Source organism: Mytilus trossulus, chromosome 8 (genome assembly GCF_036588685.1).
Source record: "Mytilus trossulus isolate FHL-02 chromosome 8, PNRI_Mtr1.1.1.hap1, whole genome shotgun sequence".
In the NCBI taxonomy this organism is placed as follows: Eukaryota; Metazoa; Mollusca; class Bivalvia; order Mytilida; family Mytilidae; genus Mytilus; species Mytilus trossulus.
This window is the reverse complement of record NC_086380.1, coordinates 65,742,898-65,766,639: the sequence shown is the minus strand read 5'-3', so window position 1 is coordinate 65,766,639 and position 23,742 is coordinate 65,742,898. Positions and strand designations below refer to the sequence as shown.

General features: G+C 32.0%; 1 protein-coding gene and 1 long non-coding RNA gene across 3 annotated transcripts; both read right to left on the bottom strand.

Moving 5' to 3' along the window:
- Nucleotides 1-7,680: 7,680 nt before the first annotated feature.
- LOC134681272 (uncharacterized) lies at nucleotides 7,681-12,494 on the bottom strand. Of its 2 annotated transcripts, none has more exons than XR_010100596.1 (5): nucleotides 11,971-12,494; nucleotides 11,172-11,239; nucleotides 9,788-10,410; nucleotides 8,989-9,056; nucleotides 7,681-8,227 (listed from the first exon to the last, which is right to left on the bottom strand). It is a non-coding gene; the product is annotated as an uncharacterized LOC134681272 (long non-coding RNA). The 2 variants fall into 2 exon arrangements; XR_010100597.1 differs by lacking the exon at nucleotides 11,971-12,494 and adding an exon at nucleotides 11,741-11,956.
- Nucleotides 12,495-18,694: 6,200 nt separating this feature from the next.
- LOC134727870 (uncharacterized) lies at nucleotides 18,695-21,142 on the bottom strand. Its single transcript, XM_063592264.1, has 3 exons — nucleotides 20,836-21,142; nucleotides 19,154-20,179; nucleotides 18,695-19,056 (listed from the first exon to the last, which is right to left on the bottom strand). Exons 1-3 carry the CDS (start codon nucleotides 21,140-21,142, stop codon nucleotides 18,695-18,697), a joined length of 1,695 nt encoding a protein of 564 aa, XP_063448334.1.
- Nucleotides 21,143-23,742: the final 2,600 nt, after the last annotated feature.

Genomic DNA, 23,742 nt, shown 5'->3' with positions numbered 1-23,742 from the left:
ATAACAATGACCTGTACACATCATAATAAGTAGTAGGGGTAAACTTGGTAGGAAGAAAATTGCAGTTATTTCAGTTCAATCTTAGCAATGACTTATTGTTTTGCTATACATTCATAAACATTATGTTCTGTATTGGTATTGTTTTAGATCTTTCATTTTTCTAGGTAAGGCAATAGAAAGTTTGGGCGTTAAAAGTCTGCATAATTATTGACCTTAATCAGAAAACTTCCTCTTTTTAAATTTTAAAAGATTCAGAAATAATAAGTGGATATAAAGTAAAATCATTTTCAAAACACGACAACAATTTTCAATCTGGTTGGTATAGTAGTATTATCAAAAAGTGCGTTGAAATGAACAGTGGTATAGCAAACATCAAATTCCCTCACAAAATGTTATCACATATATTATATTTAAATATAATACTTTTTTGATAATAATACATATGTGAAGGTCGAGAGACTGAACACACATGTGGCTACTTACATTTCACCTTTTAAATACAAATTTAAAAAAACTATCAGCTCAATTTACAAGAACAGGTAAAGTTTAATTATAGAATGTCATGTACACACCTGACTGATCAATCAGTTAAATATGGCATCTATACAGGTAACCTTATTAGACTGATATTCATCCCTTGTTTTATGATCCTAATAAATGTCCAAAATTCAATGTTTTATGAACCCAATAAACGAATTTGTGCCTGTACATAACATAATCTGATTTAAATTCAAAACCGTTGGTCACGCTAACAAGAATCTAACAACATTCCGTTCTACTATCTATTCTGGTAGGATTACATCATATATATCTGTCTCCATTTTGTTAAAGGTGTGTATTATAATAACAAAACCCGAGAATCCTGACAGGTCTTAAAACAGAAAATATAAACATCTGTTATCAGATTATTTTAATCAAAGCGTTCAAAAATTATCTGTTTTTCAGTCCGATTGTAAATAAGTATACTTAATGTATCCCCCCTCATATATGTAAATCCGAAAGTATACTTACTCGTTTGTATTCTAACCAAAATCAAACTGTTCTTTAACTGACACTGTTGAAATTTGTATTAGCACTGCATTAATTTTATATTAATTTGGATTCTTAACTAAACACATCTTTTAAAACTTTTCTTTAACGACCTTTTAATTCAGAAGGTAGACGGAAGCTATTCAGTATAAATGTGTGGTTGATGGTGTGTTAAATATCCACCTAGATATGTGAAACGTTCTTTGTCATTGACTTATTTTGTCGCATTACGTTATTTTATTAATATTTACATATGGTTAAATTTTACCTGTGTGCAAAAGGAAATACACACTAGACTGAGTATGCATCCTTTATGAAGACGACACTTAATAAACTGATTAGTTATAAAAAGCTTTTAAAAAAATCAAGAAAACAATAAAGAACAACAGCAGCTGGATTACAATTTTAGTGATTAAGTGTTTCATCGAGGGCTACAATATCATATCGTCAATGAAGAGAAAGTGGATTTTTACGATTTTTTTACATTGCAACTACAAATCATATCCAAAAAGTAATACAAGTTTTAGATTTTTAAATAACTATGGCCTGCCTCGCTCTTTACTAATTTAAGGTTATATGTGAGATGTGGTTGTTAAATTAGTAATGGAAATATGGTATTTTTAATTATTGATTGATATCAAATGGATGGACTTTAAAAGAGTGTGCGTTATACACCCATGCTTTTAAAATTTTTAAATTTCTTGTTGAAACAATAATAAATTTAGACACGACTCTTGATGTGTGCCTTTCTAAAGGTGTGCCTATATTGTCAGTAGTTATAAAATACAGAAAATGCATTTTTGTAAACATTGTATAGGAACATTGTTAAACATGGTAAATAGTGCAAATTGCAGAGTGACAAAGCAACTAAAAATGAATTAATAATTGATATTTTGATATTAAATCTATCTGTGGAATGTATGCATAATAAAACGAACATAAATAAATGACAGTTCATCGGAACTGAAATTGACATAGTAAATTTGCCGGCATTTGATGTCTTATCCTGGACGAGAAACGTCTGTAATTCTTTATCTGATTTAAGCCAATTACTGTTGCTGTATCTCAGCCTCATTATAATGCAACCAATCAAAATATATACGGGATAAATAATTTATTCAAGATGGCGTGTATTTCGACTGAAATTAATAGCTCCGCACAGTGATGCGAAGCAATAAATGAATGGTAGCTCCAAAGTATTTTCAATTAAGTACAATTGTTATATTATCCATGCTCAAGTTTCAATGGGATTTTGGTTTCCTCCTTAAGCAGTCAGTAGAAGGCGTAGTTGATTATGTGAATATAAATAAGGAAACGCTTAGTAGAGTATGAACCGAACAACACACACAGGTGCATGTCTATCTAAAAACTCCGAATCTATAAATGTTGTTAACACATCGAAAAGAAACCACAAGATCTGCATAGATACCACATATTTCGATAAAAAAATCATCTCAGCTTAGGTTTGACACATGGCAACCACTCACTATTTAGGATCCTGACTAGGAAAAGACACATATAATGGATAACCTTTGGTATACTAGAAGGGGTTTGAAGGGGGTCATTAAAATTTTGGAATTAAATATTCTGGCAGTAACTGAAATTAAATAATTTTGCAAAGACAATATCAAAAACTTTAAGGGTTGTTTTACCCGACAAAACACATGGTAGTGTAAAAAATAGTGATCACAAGTGAAAAAAAAAATAGCCTTATTACCAACATACGAAAATGAAAATTCCACCACCAAAAACAATCCTCTTGGTACCCATTTTCAGAAGTTTATTTCATTTTATTAATGACGATATTTTATTAGTAACATTAAATCTGATTTATTGTCCTTAACCTGTATCAACCTGCTTAGTCGATATATAGTTCTATTATCACGACTAATAGAAATGCAAAATATATTAACAGCTACATCAAATTTCAGAAGATAATTTGTGATGATAGGTTATTAAGATTACTGTCGTCAATCGTGAACATATCTCTGGAAGGGATAAATGACCAGAATATTGCTCGATAACTATTTTATCGGAGATTCTGCGTACTTATATTGTAACATCGGATTATTCAGGAAACCTGATTGTCTGATCTTATCTGAAAGATTTCTAAAAGGTTATATTCAATGTTATAGAATCAAATTGCAATGCCGTTCAATCAGGAGTTCAACAATGATCCATACCTACCCAATAATTATTTCTATAGATATAGGAAGATGTGGTGTGAGTGCCAATGAGACAACTCTCCATCCAAATAACCATTTAAAAAAAGTTAACCATTATAGGTCAATGTACGGCCTTCAACACGGAGCCTTGGCTCACACCGAACAACGAGATATAAAGGGCCCCAAAATTACTAGTGTAAAACCATTCAAACCGGAAAACCAACGGCCCCGGTCCTATATATCTATATAAAAAAAACGAGAAACGAGAAACACGTTTATATTACATAAACAAACGACAACTTCTGTACGTCAGATTCCGGACTTAGGACTGGTGCAAACATTTGCAGCGGGATTAAACGTTTTAATGGATCCAAGCCTTCTCCATTTTTCTAAAACAATAGCATAACATCACAACATAGAAAAACACACGATAAAATATCAATTGGCATACTTAACTCAATCAAAAAACGTAAATTAATACACAATGAACGAATACATTTGATCTGCGATATCTGAATGCAAATGCAGAGTTAATAAGATATGAGAGACAAACAATCAAGACCAAAAAGCAAACAAACGAGTTCAAACAATTATATTTATAATCGATTTATCTCTTGTACTTTCTGTAATATGTGTACTAGGTAACTGATTTGTTGCTTAGTCATGTTCATATCATGAACAATATATATGTATATTATGGATTTAAAACCAAAAGGTGAATACATTATTTCTTTAAAAAAAATCTAAAATTTATCCGATTCAATGTATCGAAAATCTTGGTATTGTATTCCTTGAATTGTATGTTGCTTTTTTAGTATGTCATATCATCCCATAATGCAACTAAAGTAGCCATGCATTTACATTGATACATTTATGATCCTCATAGAACCACAACTGCCATCCTATTCTGTTTATACGGTCAAAATAATACGTGCATACTAAAATTTATCAAATAAGCCATCAATGAGCTGAAATTGTAACAGGCAAAACAGAGGTATTTTTTTACGTTTGATTCAGTTATGTCATTTTCAGCAGTTTATACAAGTACAACATTATCGTTCTGAAGGGAAGAGACATACAAGAATACTTTTTTACTCCTGTTTTTTCGTCCATTTGTCCTTACATCCCATAAAACATCTGTCGCATTTTCACAAGGAACTACAAATAAGAGCTTCTTATATTTTACACCGAACTTATTTTCGCATGCATTGTAATCAATCTGTTCACCGAATATTTATATATATTCTTACACAAAATAGCCTTGAATAAAAAAAAATCACCACATTATAATTATCAAGGACACTTATTTGTAATCAGGCTTAACCGTGTGTTGCATGTTCATTTACATTAATCACCATTTTCCTGTTTACTGTTTACTGAATACGTATACATATTAAATTTTCTTTCACATAATGACCATGTATGAAATTTTCGACACATTTTTTCCCGGAACTACGAATAAAAAATTAAGTATCAACATTTAATAATTGAACATGCTATACCCTTCAATGCCCTATAATAAACTTACATATGTTGGTATGTTTCAAAATGAAGACTTCTAAAATAAACATAGTATGTGCAATTTATATGTATCTATGGTAGCTGAGTACCTTCTTATTCTATGAAAGCAAACTGTCCACCATGCTTTGCCGACAGCGGCTTATTTTATTAATTTCATATTAGTCAGACTTTCCTTCCAACACTTGCCAAAAACATGAAGATTTCACTTATATATTTCAGATTTATTGATTATGGTCTTTCAATTAACAATCCAAAATTTTCTGGTTGGGTGAAATCAATATAACCCCAGAACTAAAAAATCAAGGAAACAACAGACACGGCTACCTCTGCCTCATTTCGAGTAGGGATGTCAACGAGTACTCGAGTACTCAAGTATCGCTCGGTAGTACCGAGTATCGAATACTAAAATAATACTCGATTTATAGGTTGCCTGATAAAATTGTGTTTCTTTCTAAAGCTTAAACAAAAATATTTTTATTGAGAGCGCCTCCCAGGAAATTAAAGATTTAATAAAAAATTATGACTCGAATGGGTGCGTTTACCTAATGTCTTTTAAAATCATCCAATCAGAGCTAGTCTATGAACAAGAGCTCTTTCCCAAGGCTTACACGTTAAGCTAGTATTCTTAGTCATTTATTCACATTTGTACCGTCAGGGCATATGTTTTCCTCAGCAGGACCGTAAGTTACGTAAATTAGATGAGAAATCGCCTCGTCCAAGAAATAGTTGACAAGATAATATTTTTGAATAAGAACAAATTTGTTGCTATCTGTGACGACCCTCAGAAATTGATTGAAGGCATCAGTGAAAAATTCTAATTATCACCCCTTTGTTGATCATTAAATATTTCTGTTTACTGTTGTTTGAGTAATAATTTTCCTATAGATATTTATAAATTTTCTTAATTAGATTGTAGACAGTTTACATAATTAGTACATTTAGTTAGTGACCTATTAATTATAGTATCAAATTTCTTTGACTTTTTGAGTGTTTTACGTTCAAGAGACAACGACCCCAAAAACATAAAATGGAACAATTTTCAGTTTCAATTTTGAAAATATTTTACCGAACGAGTACTCGATTAGTAAGTCTTCACCGAGTTGAAATTCCTAATTTCTAGACTAATACCTCAAATTTAACATACACGGTCATCTTTGTTCCAGTTGACTGTTCCTCTGGTATCTTTCGCCCCTCTTTGTTCCATAATCTAAAACAAACGAGAAGATTTAAATCTTGAAATTATTAATTCCCCCCCTTTAGTACCAAAATAGCAACGTCAACTGCATATATGATATACGTTTCCCATCTCATTTAATATTCACGGTCCTAGGCTTGAAGCTGCTACAAAAAATTATGAAACACGACTAGTTTTTTAGCAGTAAGTTGAAGAACCAGAACATCTCGTCCTTTTTCTCAAAGAGTATTTGTATCAATTTCACAAGTTATACATAATGGTCGTGAAGTAGGTACTGACATTTTTATCATCTTAATTACGTGTTATACTGTTCTTTTATTTGTCTTTGTAAATTATTTACCTTTACTGTTTAATCCATTTTTGGCGTGGCTTGATACTAATACATTAAGCCACTGTGGTATTATGGTGTGGTAATTTTTTGTATCTTGACTTTCAATTTTTGTTTAAGTGCTTTGTCTATATGTCATTTTGTTTTTCTTTGTTCACATATTTGTTTGTTTTATAGTGATTAAGATTATGAACACTGTTTACAGTTGTACTCCTATGTTTGAAATTTTTGCCCAATCTGGGTTTTTTTCTTCACACACTGTTGTTAATATAATAGAATTTGATGTCACAGTCATGCAAGTGAGGTTTACCTAATTATAGGGTTCTCCTGTGTCAACTTCTGTTTTCGCCACCTCTTGTGTCAATATTTTTTTTACACTCACATTTTCAGCCAACTCACATAAATTTATTTCTTCTTTCGAACTTGTTTTCCTTTTTTCAGACAATATAATGTCAGGTTGCAGAGGTGTTTTTATTAAATTCCTAAATATCTTTTTTAAAATCCTACATTGTAATAATGAACACTCAATCAGAACAAAATGTTCTTAAACTTTAACAAAGTTACTTTAGGAATCACGTCAGATTATTGGATACTCCTCTTCTAGTTAAAGGACGAAGATTAAAATCAAATTTATGTGTTACTTTTGAACATCTTTAAAACAATGTTTGTTTTCTTTTCCTAAACCATCTTTCAAGGTAACAACTGAGATGTAAAACTATGATCGATAAGTTGCGCAACGTAAACGATTGTGAAGTACCCAGCTCAAAACAATTATTATTATTAAAGTTTTAGGAACAGAACAATACATAAGGTGACATGTGAAACCAATTTTCCACACTTTCGTAATACATAATATGATTCACATTTTCGTTGATTATTCCAGTGTTGCTGCTTGCTATCCATATTTTTACTTTTGACCTGCATTGTTTTTATTTTTAGTTTGTATATCAAGATTATCTTTTACTTGAGTCTTTTTCATATTTTAACCTAGAATTTGATTTTAAAAAGAGGAAATATTTTCACCCTTTATCAAGTCTTAAGAAATTCACTTGTAGCCTAAGTTCACAAATCTAGAACCAATGCAAATGTAGCAAAAGCTAAAATAAAGCGTATTCTTAAAAAAAAAACATCACCTTAAAAAATTTCATGCATTGTAAACCACAAACAATATGTCAAATAACAGGTTAATTCTAGATGTGCATGACCAAGTTCGGATTTACCCAAAAATGGTCTAAACGTTTTTCTACGGCAAGAGAGTGAACCTTCTTTAGAGGTTAAAGAACAACGTTTTATTACCACCTATCAGATAGGCTCCTGGAGAAGAAACATACAAACCATATTATTTCTTTTCAGATGATGACACCAGAGGCACATCAATCACGAGCAAAGACATACAAGGTGTCTGGTCAATGGGCATCAAGAGCTAAAGAGTAGCACAGTTGGGTACAGATGCGCATTAGTTTTTCCATAGGCCGTAATGGTAACGTTTTCTTCTGTTGCTCAGTCCATATCGTTAACTTGGATATGTGTGATGGCTCGTTTCGAAGCTGAGACATTTTGACATATGTGGTTAAATTTTCGGGGTACGAAGTGAGATTAATTTTTCCGTAAATTAGCAAACCCCGAGTATCCTTTTGTGATGCGGCTCCTCATGGTAAATAATCCCATTTTTAACACAAAAAGTTCTTTGAAAATTTAATACTTTGAACACATTTAATAGCTCCATAGATTTTACACATTTATTCTGTGTTCCCCTACTTTCTAAATTAACTCGAATGGTTAAGCTCAGTCACTTGTTTATCATAGAAAAGTGTCAAATATCACTACACAGAGAATTTTTGTTTACACGTGACTTTTGAGTTCCTCATTTCAAGGCGCATTAGGGATCTTGTCCCATATTGAAATCCATACTTCTGATTTTTCCAAATATTTTTATGTGATCTTCATCGGTATAACATTCTGAATAAATCTGTGTATTTTTGTCCATTTCTGAAAAAAAATAAAGTTGTTTTAGCACTATAAGGCAATGACACTTTCGTCGCTATATTCATTTATTTTGAATACAATGAGTATGTATAAGTAATTTCTTCCAGAATACCTTCACTAGTCAAAACAAGGACAAAACTTCTGATTATAACCTCTTATTACAATACACAGACCCTGTTAAAGCATTCTACAAAATTTTCTTGTGCCTTAAAGTGCATTTTGACAGAGAAATTATGCAAAAATGAAGGTTGTATAAAAAAAACAACACCAAAATAATTATTCTTACTAGTGGAAATCTGGTATTTAATACTGTTAAAACCACTCTAAACTACTTGGAAATCATCCATATCATATAATTAGAGTACAATATAGTGCAAATTTTCAAAACTTGTCCTTTCACATAATTCTATTTGAGAAAAAAATGTTTTTTACATGTATTTCAGTGAAAACCTTTTATCAGTGAGAAATCCACAAGAGGTCTTAACGGAAACATTGTGACATCACATGTATAATGGCGTCATTAAATAACGACAGATCAAAGTAGTGCTAAATATAGTTTGCAGTGTTACATGAGAAACAGTTGCCGCAAGATTTAACTCGAAATATTGAGTCGTAACGATCTGTAACTAAGCCTTTTCATTTAATACCAAGACCATAGCAACAGTTTTCATATTAGCATATTTTTAACATACCGACTGTAATTTCAATTGCCTATCTATCATAAAAAACAATTTAGAGCTTGCCTAATAAAACAAAATGCTTACCAGTTATTCAGGACTTTTTAAAACCTCTAGTTTGCCATCTCAGGTTGAAAATAATGATACGTCTGGAACTGAAATAAGACAAAAAAAATACTCAGGCTTTGTTATCATTTGATTTAAATACATAAGTATTATTGAGAGAGAAAAATCTTATTCTTGAAAGTTTAATCACAAAGAAAGACAAATGCTTCTCCCTTGTGGCTTAGCCACCTTCATTTAAACCTTTTGTATTAGAAGCAATGGGTAGTAGCTAACTAGCTTAATAATTGAATAGGTGCAGAAATATTGTTTTCAAAAAAGTTTGACCCTCCCCCTTTTTCAGTGCTGAGAAATGACAATATCTTTCGTTTTGCTCATGTGCATTAAAAATAATAATTCATGATTTTCTTAATTCTGTTTTTTCTGCATATGATATCTACTGACCAGGGGTCAAATCATTGGTTAAAAGCACATGCGATGATGTATCTCACTTTACTCGTATGAAGTGTGTTATCTCCCTTGATTATCACGTATTCCTGTAGACCAGAGTGATAATTACATAACAAAGACTATATTGTGTCATGTTTACTTACAATTTAATAATATTTAAAAGTTATTTCTTGCCTTTTCAATGTAGCTAACAAATTCCTTTCGGATCTCTCGGAAGTAAACAAAGTTATGATTGTGCCTAAAAAAAGAGTTCAGCCCCGTGCCAGTAATGTATTTTAAAAGCGAAAATTTCCTTGAGTTTTTGCTGATCTTTATCAATAATATTTATCTTAAACCATTTATGATAACTAGGTATAAATAAAAAAATACTAACCATCATTTTCGGTGGTGTACAGGTGAAATCATCCATAAATCAGTCCAACAACTTCTGGAATTTAGCTTCTAAATTGGGTACAGATGCGCATTAGTTTTTCCATAGGCCGTAATGGTAACGTTTTCTTCTGTTGCTCAGTCCATATCGTTAACTTGGATATGTGTGATGGCTCGTTTCGAAGCTGAGACATTTTGACATATGTGGTTAAATTTTCGGGGTACGAAGTGAGATTACTTTTTCCGTAAATTAGCAAACCCCGAGTATCCTTTTGTGATGCGGCTCCTCATGGTAAATAATCCCATTTTTAACACAAAAAGTTCTTTGAAAATTTAATACTTTGAACACATTTAATAGCTCCATAGATTTTACACATTTATTCTGTGTTCCCCTACTTTCTAAATTAACTCGAATGGTTAAGCTCAGTCACTTGTTTATCATAGAAAAGTGTCAAATATCACTACACAGAGAATTTTTGTTTACACGTGACTTTTGAGTTCCTCATTTCAAGGCGCATTAGGGATCTTGTCCCATATTGAAATCCATACTTCTGATTTTTCCAAATATTTTTATGTGATCTTCATCGGTATAACATTCTGAATAAATCTGTGTATTTTTGTCCATTTCTGAAAAAAAATAAAGTTGTTTTAGCACTATAAGGCAATGACACTTTCGTCGCTATATTCATTTATTTTGAATACAATGAGTATGTATAAGTAATTTCTTCCAGAATACCTTCACTAGTCAAAACAAGGACAAAACTTCTGATTATAACCTCTTATTACAATACACAGACCCTGTTAAAGCATTCTACAAAATTTTCTTGTGCCTTAAAGTGCATTTTGACAGAGAAATTATGCAAAAATGAAGGTTGTATAAAAAAAACAACACCAAAATAATTATTCTTACTAGTGGAAATCTGGTATTTAATACTGTTAAAACCACTCTAAACTACTTGGAAATCATCCATATCATATAATTAGAGTACAATATAGTGCAAATTTTCAAAACTTGTCCTTTCACATAATTCTATTTGAGAAAAAAATGTTTTTTACATGTATTTCAGTGAAAACCTTTTATCAGTGAGAAATCCACAAGAGGTCTTAACGGAAACATTGTGACATCACATGTATAATGGCGTCATTAAATAACGACAGATCAAAGTAGTGCTAAATATAGTTTGCAGTGTTACATGAGAAACAGTTGCCGCAAGATTTAACTCGAAATATTGAGTCGTAACGATCTGTAACTAAGCCTTTTCATTTAATACCAAGACCATAGCAACAGTTTTCATATTAGCATATTTTTAACATACCGACTGTAATTTCAATTGCCTATCTATCATAAAAAACAATTTAGAGCTTGCCTAATAAAACAAAATGCTTACCAGTTATTCAGGACTTTTTAAAACCTCTAGTTTGCCATCTCAGGTTGAAAATAATGATACGTCTGGAACTGAAATAAGACAAAAAAAATACTCAGGCTTTGTTATCATTTGATTTAAATACATAAGTATTATTGAGAGAGAAAAATCTTATTCTTGAAAGTTTAATCACAAAGAAAGACAAATGCTTCTCCCTTGTGGCTTAGCCACCTTCATTTAAACCTTTTGTATTAGAAGCAATGGGTAGTAGCTAACTAGCTTAATAATTGAATAGGTGCAGAAATATTGTTTTCAAAAAAGTTTGACCCTCCCCCTTTTTCAGTGCTGAGAAATGACAATATCTTTCGTTTTGCTCATGTGCATTAAAAATAATAATTCATGATTTTCTTAATTCTGTTTTTTCTGCATATGATATCTACTGACCAGGGGTCAAATCATTGGTTAAAAGCACATGCGATGATGTATCTCACTTTACTCGTATGAAGTGTGTTATCTCCCTTGATTATCACGTATTCCTGTAGACCAGAGTGATAATTACATAACAAAGACTATATTGTGTCATGTTTACTTACAATTTAATAATATTTAAAAGTTATTTCTTGCCTTTTCAATGTAGCTAACAAATTCCTTTCGGATCTCTCGGAAGTAAACAAAGTTATGATTGTGCCTAAAAAAAGAGTTCAGCCCCGTGCCAGTAATGTATTTTAAAAGCGAAAATTTCCTTGAGTTTTTGCTGATCTTTATCAATAATATTTATCTTAAACCATTTATGATAACTAGGTATAAATAAAAAAATACTAACCATCATTTTCGGTGGTGTACAGGTGAAATCATCCATAAATCAGTCCAACAACTTCTGGAATTTAGCTTCTAAATTGGGTACAGATGCGCATTAGTTTTTCCATAGGCCGTAATGGTAACGTTTTCTTCTGTTGCTCAGTCCATATCGTTAACTTGGATATGTGTGATGGCTCGTTTCGAAGCTGAGACATTTTGACATATGTGGTTAAATTTTCGGGGTACGAAGTGAGATTACTTTTTCCGTAAATTAGCAAACCCCGAGTATCCTTTTGTGATGCGGCTCCTCATGGTAAATAATCCCATTTTTAACACAAAAAGTTCTTTGAAAATTTAATACTTTGAACACATTTAATAGCTCCATAGATTTTACACATTTATTCTGTGTTCCCCTACTTTCTAAATTAACTCGAATGGTTAAGCTCAGTCACTTGTTTATCATAGAAAAGTGTCAAATATCACTACACAGAGAATTTTTGTTTACACGTGACTTTTGAGTTCCTCATTTCAAGGCGCATTAGGGATCTTGTCCCAGTTCAGAGTTCAACTGATATATGGTCCATCCAATTTAATGTTTAAAAGTTTACAGCTCGTCTCATATTATTACAAACAAAATGGCTGTATTCTGATTTTGTTATGAATGTTGAAAAATTGTTAAGAATCACTTGTTTTATTTGTCTATGTTTTATTTTCACAGAATGGTGCATTTTAATTGTGTTTATATTTTAAACATGTTAAACATTGTAGAGCAACAAAAAATATATTCTCAATGAATATGAAATTGAAATAAAGTTACATTTACATTTTCAGTTAAGATAAAAAAAAAAAAAACAACAACAGTATCATCATCTGATAGGCATATCCTTACTATCATACAAATTCAATAAAATCTAAGGCAATCAAAATGAAATATAAGGATAAGTTTTGTGTTGGCCATCAAAATATTAGTATTTATGTATGAATGAAAATTTTGTACATAATTTGTATTAAACTGAAAGTGTTTGGCATATCCTTATAATCACACAATTTCAGAAGGGTCTAAGACAAGGCATTAGATACAAAGATTAATGTTTTGATTATTTTTTTATGGAAACCATTTTTTATATGAATTTGTACATGTTACTGAGTTATAAGGAGGTTTTTCAAGTCGTGAGGGAGTCGGTTAAAGTTACATAATGATCAATTAACATGATTTCTTTCCAAAAACAATCCCATGGCAATTTATTTTTGTATATCAAGCTATTCAAGACTCTGTGTAGATTTTTTTTTATTTATTTGTTAAGTCTTGTTATATTTAATGAGTTGTGTAATTTGTGATACTTTTGTAATTTATGAGTTTTTTTATTAATACTATGGCACTTCACGAACAAAATCTAATAAAATATTATTTAAAAAAATTGTTTGTCATTATATGCATTTGTTATAAAAACTATATTCAACCTGCTCTATCAGATATTGAGCTGATTTATGTAAAAACCTTATTTGGGTAGCTGTACTGATGATCCTAAGTGGATCTTAGATATTGAAAGATTCTCTTAGATTTTCCCTTTTCATGATGAGGTCTATTTCTGTGTCAATTGATATAAGATGATGTGGTATGAGTGCCAAAGAGACAAACCTCCATCCAAGTCACAATTTGTAAAAGTAAAAAAGTACTGCCCTCAACACAAAGCTTTGGCTCACACTAAACAGCAGGCTATAAAGGGCCCCAACATGACTAGTATAACCCATTCAAACAAGAAAGCCAACGGTCTAATCTATATAAACAGCATATCTTTAGAGTATTGTGATCTGTGTTCCAACGCAATCCTAATATTTTAACTACCTCAGTACTTGTGCTGTGTCAACAACATGTTTTTTAGGTTCTTCAAGTTCTTGTTATAGCTTTTATTTGATTCTCATAAGCGTAAATGGAATTCACAATCTGCAAATTATTGACAATTACTTTGAAATATTGTGACAATCTTTCTTCAGAATCAAAACTGCATATTGGCTACCTAAAAATCTCTATTTGAACTGGCAGTAAATTCTATTTAATATTTGATGTGTTTTGATAATACAGCATTCATAATAAGGGATGAGAGGGAGTCACCAAGTAATACAGAATTTAACTTTTAAGGTATCACATTATAGATATAAGTGTTTGGGAAAAATCTAGTGACATCTTTTTTAAAATCAAGTCCAATATTTAGAAAGAACTTTTTAATATGTTCATTTTGCATGCAAAATCTTACATGTATTGCGGATGTAAGTTAATTTAGCAATCATTTCAGCTTTTGTCTAGGTAGATGTAGATGACTGAAAAATGAATGATAAAATGAAACTTCATACTTTACTGTTTAGATCAGTCTTATTATAACCAGCCCTTATTATCCACTTGACAAAGTAGATAGTGGGGCTGGTCTTCATCAGTCTGCAGTTTAGATTTAGTTTAAATTAATCTGTGTAGACTTTCTTGATTTATCCCAGTAACCACAGCTTTTCCTGCTGCTTCAATGATTTATCCATACATTTCCGACATTGGGGTTCTTTTAAGTATCAATTTACATTTTTATTCCTACATTGTAATAGTCATGTCAGTAGCGAGTGACTTTATTTTTTGAAGTAAGTCTTTCTTATTATGAGTAACAGGATAACAATATTTGGTATGTGCATACTTTGCCAGGTCATCATGCCTGACAGACAGTTTTCACTCGACCTTTAACTTATTTCATGGATTAGTGAACAAGGTAAAGTTTTGGTGGTATATACAGGAAGATAAATGAAGTGTTTGAATCATTATTACTTTAACTAAAAATCACAATATAATGATACATTTGATTAAATATATGTACGCCTATTCATTTAATGTTAATCGGTACTATCAGATAGACTTTAATTTTAAACTGTTTTTATTAAAGAATATATAACATATAAAGACGGGATGGTAGACGATTTAAATAACATTATATACTTTTTGTTAGTGATTTACAAATATCATATCATTGATTATATTTGTTTTATATAGAAATATGGTGTTGCAGGAAAAACCTTCTGGCCAGTGGTTTATACAGTCCGATATGCGGTTTAAATAGAACAAAAGAATTCGACCTCTTGTGTTTAGAAGGTAGAAAAGTGAAATTAACTTTGTATACGGTTGTCAAGATGTCACAAAAGTTACTTTCCGTAAAGTCATTATAAATATTTGCATTCACGTTGTTTAATTTTCATATTGTACAATTGTTGACAATGCAACTTGCAAACAATCGTTTTCAAAACGACCATAAGTCAAGCTGTTACGTCATTTAGGGGGTCTCCTTATAAACTGCTACTTTTTTTTGCTGGACATAGAAAAAATCTGGGAAAAATTACAAAAATTGAGAAATGAATTGCCAATCGTTTAAGACCATTCCCAAAGTGGTACACCTAAAGGAGTAGGTTCAATAAGACCCCTTTTTGGCCCCAAAATATAGCAATTTTACAAAATTGTTAGAATTTAAAATATTAGTTATTTATTAAAAGTCGAATGGTTCTGCTACATAAATATAGCATGTTTTTGACAATACAATGCACAAATATCGGGTACTAGCACCATTAAGTCATGCTAAATTACTGAAATCTTCACTATTCTATCATTTTAGTTAAATTTTAGACGGCTTTCGTGTAAAACAAAAGTGGCCGCATTCGTGTTCATCCTCAATATTTGATGATAATACATAACATATATAAAGGTTGAGGATGAACACAGATGCGGCCACTTTCATTTTTGACAAAAACCATCTAAAAAGTGCCATTTTTCGGCATATTTTGTAGATTGTTCATATTTGAGCTTGAATCAGATCGTTTTTAATGACTAAATCAGTTAACATCTTTCACATAAACTAATTGATTCCAATTAAATAGACACTTAAGTGTTTAAAAAGTGTTCAAAATCTTATGTCATATGAACCTGAAATTTGAGGCCAAAATCGGTCCTTATCGGACCTACTCCTTTGACATTTGGACGCAATTTCAAAGTTGGATGTTATATATATGACGGGGTTTTGTTAATTAATTTTTGAATCAAACACACCCGTCCTATATATGTAACACCACATGACTTTTAAGTGATGAAAACTAATTTGTTTAAATAATATTTGCATGTTTGACATGTTTTTTTCTTTAACAATTACAATTACACCGACAGTCATAATTTCTGTATTATTTAAAAAAGTTTTGTTACACATTTTGTTACACCTTAGTTATACAGTAACCCGGATTGGTTGACCATTGTGAAGTTGAGTTTTTGGGGTGGCATAAATTTATATCGTTGTACTCCTTTTGTTTGTGTTAACCAATTGTCGTTCGGAATTATTTTTTATACGTCATTTATTTATCTTGCAATTTCTTGTAATTTAGTTTGCGTCTTATTTCGTTGGTGTCATATTCACCGTACGGCCTTCAACAATGAGCAAAGCCCATACCGCATAGTCAGCTATAAAAGGCCCAGATATAACAAAGTAAAACAATTCAAACGAGAAAACTAACGACCTTATTTAAAAAAAAAAATGAACGAAAAACAAATATGTAACACATAAACAAACAACAACCACTGAATTACAGGCTCCTGACTTGGGACAGGCACATACATAAATAATGTGGCGGGGTTAAACATGTTAGCGTGATTTATGTTTGTGTTCGATCATACAGTATAATAAGTCGGTAGTTGCTCGCGAATGGATTTTTTTTATTCTTTGCGTCTTATTTGTTGATTGCAGTTGGTTTTTGTTTTGTGTCATGCGGAGATATGATGTTGATTTTGTTTTTCTTTTGATGTGTTTGCATCTTAAATTCGGATTGCACCGAGTTATTTCATGATTTCTTTTGTGCTATATTTTCGAAACATTTTTAGTCTATCTTATAGCATCTTACAATTGTCCGGCGACATAATGTGATACTTTTTTTGTTCGCCAATATTATTCATACGATTTTAATTTACTATTTATATCTTTTTCTTTTCTTATTAGTTTACCTACAGTCGAAAATTTAAAAGACATTAAGAGTCTTTACTTATTTAACCGTTTTACATTAGACTCAATTTTCTCAAACACCTCTCCCTAGTTTTCAAGAATATCAAAGTTCCCTTATATTAATTGTTACTGTATACGGTGGCTCACTCTATTTTTCTCATACTTGCTCACTATAACAAGTCAAGTACTATAGTAGTACATCGGTGTCTTCATATTTCATGTACTGCACATGCGTATATATATTACTCGAGTGTGAAACATGCAGACAATACTCTACTAAAGCAAGCCAGAAAACAATCCATCAACAAGGAATTAAGACTGAGCTAAGGGGAGCACGCTCCAGTCATGCTCCAGTGATTCCCTATGTTTAATCAAACATATTTCCCCGACGAAAGCCCCCCCCCCCCCGCCTATATTCTTGAAAACGTTGTTCTTATACATACTTATCTCCATGTTATTGTCTCAAGTTTTCAGTCTCTGCACCGAACTCTTACAATCAACCAAGTCGTTGCAAAAATGGTGCTTAAAAGAGCAGCTGCTTGGGTTAAAATTGTACTTACTAGACAGTCTTTGATAATCTGTTACAGTTTTGTACAAGAGTAATGTTTGGGATGCTTACACCTTTGGCATATTTTGAAATTTGAAAAATGAATATACTAAAGACCTTTTTTGGGTGTTAACATTTGCGGTTGACTGGCATATTTTATGTATAATGTACAACCTGTTTAATTTAAAAAAAAAAAAGATTCTGGAAGATAACGAAAATTAAGCATATGCTCTTTTAACTGTTCTTGAACAGGGCTGTAATTTAAAAAAAAAAAAAGAGTTCAGATGATCAAGTTCTTTGAAGAAGGAGAAAGGGGAAACCAATAGCACTGCTATATCATCTCAGAAATTATATAAATTATTACCATTATTATCACAAGACTATGAAGGATGCATTCACATCTCTTCTATTATGGAGACGTTTGACAAATTCTGTGTATAAAAAAAACAAGTTCCTTTTGTGACATAACTTTATTCATATAGATTATTTCTCCTACATATCTTTATATATTGCTTTCTTTAGTTCAAATTGGAATCTCAGATAAGCATCTGGTACTTTAAAACCTCTACTCTCTGTGCCATGCCTCTGGTCGACATATGTACTTCAGAATAATTACTGACTGTCAAATGTATAGCAGAACGTACATAACTTCTTGATAAAACAAACTGCTGTCTATCTCCCTTTTCGACACTGCAAAAAATAAATCGAACAGGCATTTAAAGAGGGGGCTGCAACCACATGTTCCCCGTACAAACGGATCGGAATTCAATTCTCATTCTGTTAAAAAATATTGTAGGATGCGTTAGTGTCGAATCCTGAAATTTGTAAGGTATTTTTTAATATACACCACAAAAAAAACCAACATTTAGTTAGGATAAAGAACTATAAACGATAGTCCTATAATGTAAGGCTTCAGAGTTTCATATCTTTAAGATTCAACATGTTTATCGGATTGTTTTTTACTATCAATTAAATGAGTATAACACTGTTTTCTTATATCTTTAATTGACATCAGAAATGATGGAGATCTGAAACAATAAATCAATAAATTAATAACAATCATAAGGATATTCCTCTATCCCCCACAAGTCATTGGTATGTCCATTTGAAATATAACGATGGCTGATGAATAGTAGACCTCTCTTTTGATCTAGTGTATTAACATAGTGTTTATATGAAATGTATTGTTCAAACTAATGTTCGTAATCTTGGAGCCATAACGGTTCTTTTCTTTGACGACTGGAATGTCTGATTGGAGTTGGAGCTTCTTTAGGCGGTGAAGAATTAGTTTGTGTCAAATCCAACGGAATGCTTTGTGAAATGGGCGTTTTCATACCCTCTGTTGCTGTTGGCACGTTGGGTAGTTGTGAATGATTCAACGCAATATCTGTAGGGTGTGACTCATTTTGACAAGAGTCTCGATCCTCGTGATTCTGTTCGTCTTGTGAAGTAGACAAGTCTTCAGTGAGCACATTCTTTTCTGCGCAGGGAGCACTAGAGAGCTTTGTTTTGCCCTTAGGAGATGATTCATGTAACACTGGCTTTATTTGTTTGGCTATTAATTTCAAATCAGTGTCAATTGATATCCTTTCTGGGTATTTGTTCTGGTTCGTATTTCCGAATAAATTTTCTGTTGAGAAGGGTAACTCTACCCGATCCATCAACCCGTATTACATATTGGTCAAATTGTCTCACTTCAATAACTTGTCCTGTTTTGTCCCATTTCAATGGATTCACACCAATCTGATTCTGGATTCGGACATGGTCGCCAATAGTCAATGGAGGTAGTTGTTTTGTGTGTTCGGAAAGTTTTTCGGCTACTTTCATGTGTCTATGCCTCAAAGCCTCTTTGCGTTTCGATAAAGTGTCATGCCATGTGTCATGCGGTTTATACCGACCAGGAAGAATTGGGATGAAGTCACGAATTGGGCGTCCAAACACACACATAGCTGGTGATAATCTTGTTTCTCTATCAGGTGTATTGCGATATTGTAGAATTGCTCGTTGTAAAGAATCTGTTTCAAGTTCACCGTTTGGTCCAGTGTTATCAGTGATTAAACGTTTGACTGTTTTTACGCCAACTTCAGCTCTGCAATTGCTATGTGGAAAAGCAACCGATGAAAGGCGATGATGCACTCCCCATACTATAAGGAATTGTCTTGTTGTAGAGGCAGTAAATTCTGTTCCTCCGTCTGAAGATAACTCATCGGGTATTCCGTAAGTAACAAATGTTCTTCGTAGACACTCAATTAGACCTTGTGCACCATTGTGGGCCCTCTCAATGATTGGCCAGTTAGAATATCTGTCTACGACTACCAGGTAATTTACGCCTTTATAATGGAAGAAATCAGCGCACAAACATTGGAAAGGATAATCTGGGTACACAGGTGGTGTTGGTGGAGCACATGGTTGTGATGGTGCCATTCGATTGCATTGATAACACTCATTGCGTAGAGTAGTGATATCTGGGGTTATTCCAGGCCAAAAGACTGACGACCCTGCTCTTGACATCATTGATGTGACACCTTGGTGTGCTGAGTGGATGATAATCAATACATTTTTGCGGAGTGCAGGAGGAATTACGATGCGATCCTTATAAATGACTACACCATCTACTGTGTAGAGGTCTTCTCGAAATCGTCTTTCATGATTGATGACAAAAAATTGTGTTGAATAGTCTGAAAAGACAAGTAATCAAATTGGTTGCTGTCTTCTGTAATCAATGCTATGTCATCAATTAACTTGAGTTCCTCTGAATTATTTCCTGTTGGGTTCCGCGAAACGGCATCGGCAGCACGATGTTTTGCTCCTGGGACATGCATCATTGCGAACTTGTAACGCAATGTTTTTTCCTTGAGGTTTCGTAGCCTGGTGTTTGAAATCTTGTCAAGTGATCGGTCACCAAAAATTTTGAGTAGTGGTTTGTGATCTACGGCAATAATAAGTTCTTCACAACCAAGAACGAAATACCTGGCTTTATCCAGTGCGTCAACAACAGCTAAAGCTTCACCCTCTACTGGAGCATACCGTGATTCAGCACCATGAGTAAAGCGACTGCCTACCAGTGTAATTTTCCAACCCTCGTTACATCAGAATGGTAGAAGCTTTTGGCAATTGAAATGCTTTTGGAATAACCAGAATCCAAGTCCGGATTTTGACCAGTCAGTTGCTAAGCAAGTCGGTTTGGATTTGTCAAATATGCGTACCCCTTCCTCGATTTCGCTAACAATTACAGTCTTTGTTTCTTGAAAGAGAGTTTCTAGCTGACTATCCCAACGAAATGGTGTCCCAGGTTTGATCAATTGACGAAATGATTTTAAGCGATCGGCCATACTAAATGCATACGAAACCTGATTGACAAGGCCAAACCACGATCGAACGTCTGTTATGTTCTTTGGTGTAGGGAAATCCAACATTGCTTGCAAGTATCTTTTGCAAGGGCGCACACTATCGTTTGTTATTTCGAATCCAGCAAACTCAACTGTATCTTGCGCGAAGTGGAATTTTTCTGGGTTCAAAGTTATTCCATGTTTTCCACAAATCTTCAACCAATGACAAGCTTGAGGGAAACTTTCTTCAATATCATCAGACCACAGAAGAGTATCGTCGACACATTTAGTCGAACCTTCTTGTGTAACCATCACCTGATGCAATGTATCCTTCTTGAGGAGCAGTCTTGTACCTGTATCTTCCCCATGGAGTGATAAAGGTGGTAAGATGTCTGTCTTCTTCTCTGATGGGTACACTACACAATATCACACACCTATACCCCCCCCCTCCAAAAAAAAAAAAATTTGACCCCCAAAAAATTACCCTCATTTCAAGTAAAAGAGCCCTAAATTTTTATAAAAAAGCAAAAAAACACCCCAAAAAACACCAAATTTTCTTACTCCCAAAAAATTGTTTTTTTTACTTTGGAAAAAAACGTTATTAAAAACACCCAAAAAACAACAAAAAAATTCCAAAAAAAATAAATAAAAAAACCGGGAGAACAGGCGAAGAAAGAATTCTGTGGGATTTAAGAGTGCACACTCCTAAAATAAAAAAATCAATTTTTACTTTAAAAAATGAAACAACCTACAGCTCCTAATTTATATCCAGAATTACCTATAGAAGATGGACAAAATTATAGACTACAAAAAATAACAGAAATAGAAAATTCTTTAAAAAATGAAAGAGACAAAAGAAATTCTTTATATAAAAAATATAAAAGAGGAGTAAACTTTACAGATGGAATAGATACAACTTTAATTTCAGCATCAGTTATTTCTGCAGGTATAGGTATTGCTATTCCTATTTTATTACCATTACAGATTACAGCAGTCGCATTCGGTAGTGTTGGGGGTGTAATAAAATTAATAAGAAGAAAGCTTACTTCAAAAGCTAAAAAACATTATGAAATAAAAACTTTAGCAGAGTGTAAATTAAATAGTATTAAAGATTTAATTTCTAGATCTTTAACTGACAATAAAATAAGTGAAGAAGAATTTAAACTTATTTTAGAAGAACTAGAAAAATTTAATGAGATGAAAAAAAATTTAAAAATGACAAATTTAAAAACTTCAAAAAGTTTACCAGAAGATGAAAGACGAAAAATTATAGAAGAAACAGAAAATAGAGTAAGAAATGAAATAAAAAAAAAAATGGAAAATCTATAATTTTTATAAACAAAATAACTTTAGTTGAAAATCACCACTATGTGAACGTGGGAAATCCACCAAACTATGAATCAATTTTTAATTAAATAAATGGATGAAGAAACAAAAGAAAAATTAGTAAAAAATGTAAAAATAATGTTAAATAAAAAATTTAATTATTTTTATCTTAAGTTGTTTTTAACAGGTTCTTTTTATTGTTTATTATCTAATATTTTAGATGAATAAAATGGCTGAAGGAGGTTATGAGTTTGATAATGATTATGATAAAGAAGAAGAAGAAACGTCTGTTCAAAATGATGAAGAGTTTCAAAAGTATATAAATAAAGAAATTGAAGTAACAAGAGATTTATCAGAAAATGATGCTAAAATTCGTAAAAAAGAAACTACAAAAAAAATGATTAAACAATTTTATAAAAAAAATGGTGAAACTACACGTAATGAAGTAGGTTTTTTTGTTAGGGAAGATCATAATGAAAGACAAATCTTATATGTAAAAGATGAAAAAGGTAATGATATTGCATTAACATATTACCAAAAAGGAGTATTAAAGTTTTATAAATTTAGTACTCTTCAAAAAGAATACCGTGTTAATTTTGTCAGGGATGTTTTAGGTGTAGATGATTATAAAATATCTGATTATTTAAAAGAAGGTAGATCAGTGTTTCAAGATTTTCAAAAAAAGATAAAAGCACCAATTCGTGAACTCGATAATATAGAAATTCCATTACAAGAAATATCTACACAAGAAGAAGGACAAGAATTATTAGAAACAGCAAGTAATGCAGAAACATATGTGAAAGAAATAGAAACTTCATTTATTGAACAAGGAACATCTTTAGTAGATAATGAAACACAAACAGAAATGACAAAAAGAGAGATGGATGGAATAATCAGTGCAATGACATCAGTAAAGGAAGAGATTGCAAATGAATTAGCAAAACTGAATGAAACAAATAAAAACTTAGCAAAAGAAAATGCCAAATTAAAACAAGCTAAAGAAGACAATTTAAAATTTCAAATAAAAAGAATAAGTAGTCGAATGAGAGAGTTGGAATCTGAGAGAAGTGCAAGAATAGAAGTAATTAATATTAATAGAGAAAAACTACGTAGTCAATTAGATAGATTTAAACAAACAATACATAAAATTTTAAACGAAGACAGAACATTAGGTGAAAGAATAAGAACATTATTCAGAGAACAAGGAATAACAATAGTTAGTGTTTTAACTGCTTTTGGAATGATTATTGGTGTTATTGTTGAAGCATTTACTGGTTCTCCTTCTCCTTCTCCTTCTCCTCCATCAAAAGGTGGTGGTGTACAAGACTGGATAAAAAAACAATTAAAAAATCTTGGAAAATTATTATCTTTTCTTGCAGGAAAATTAGCAGCTGCATTACCAGGTATTATAGGTTCTATTGTTTCTTGGTTATTGTCTGCAACAAAAGACGTAGTTAATTGGTTTGCAAACAACTTATGGGCATTGCTTATTTTAGTTGTTAGTTTATTGTTTACTGCTGCTAGAGATTATTTGAAAAAATAAAGTGCTGTAAATCCTATTACAATACTTACAAATATTATTGCTT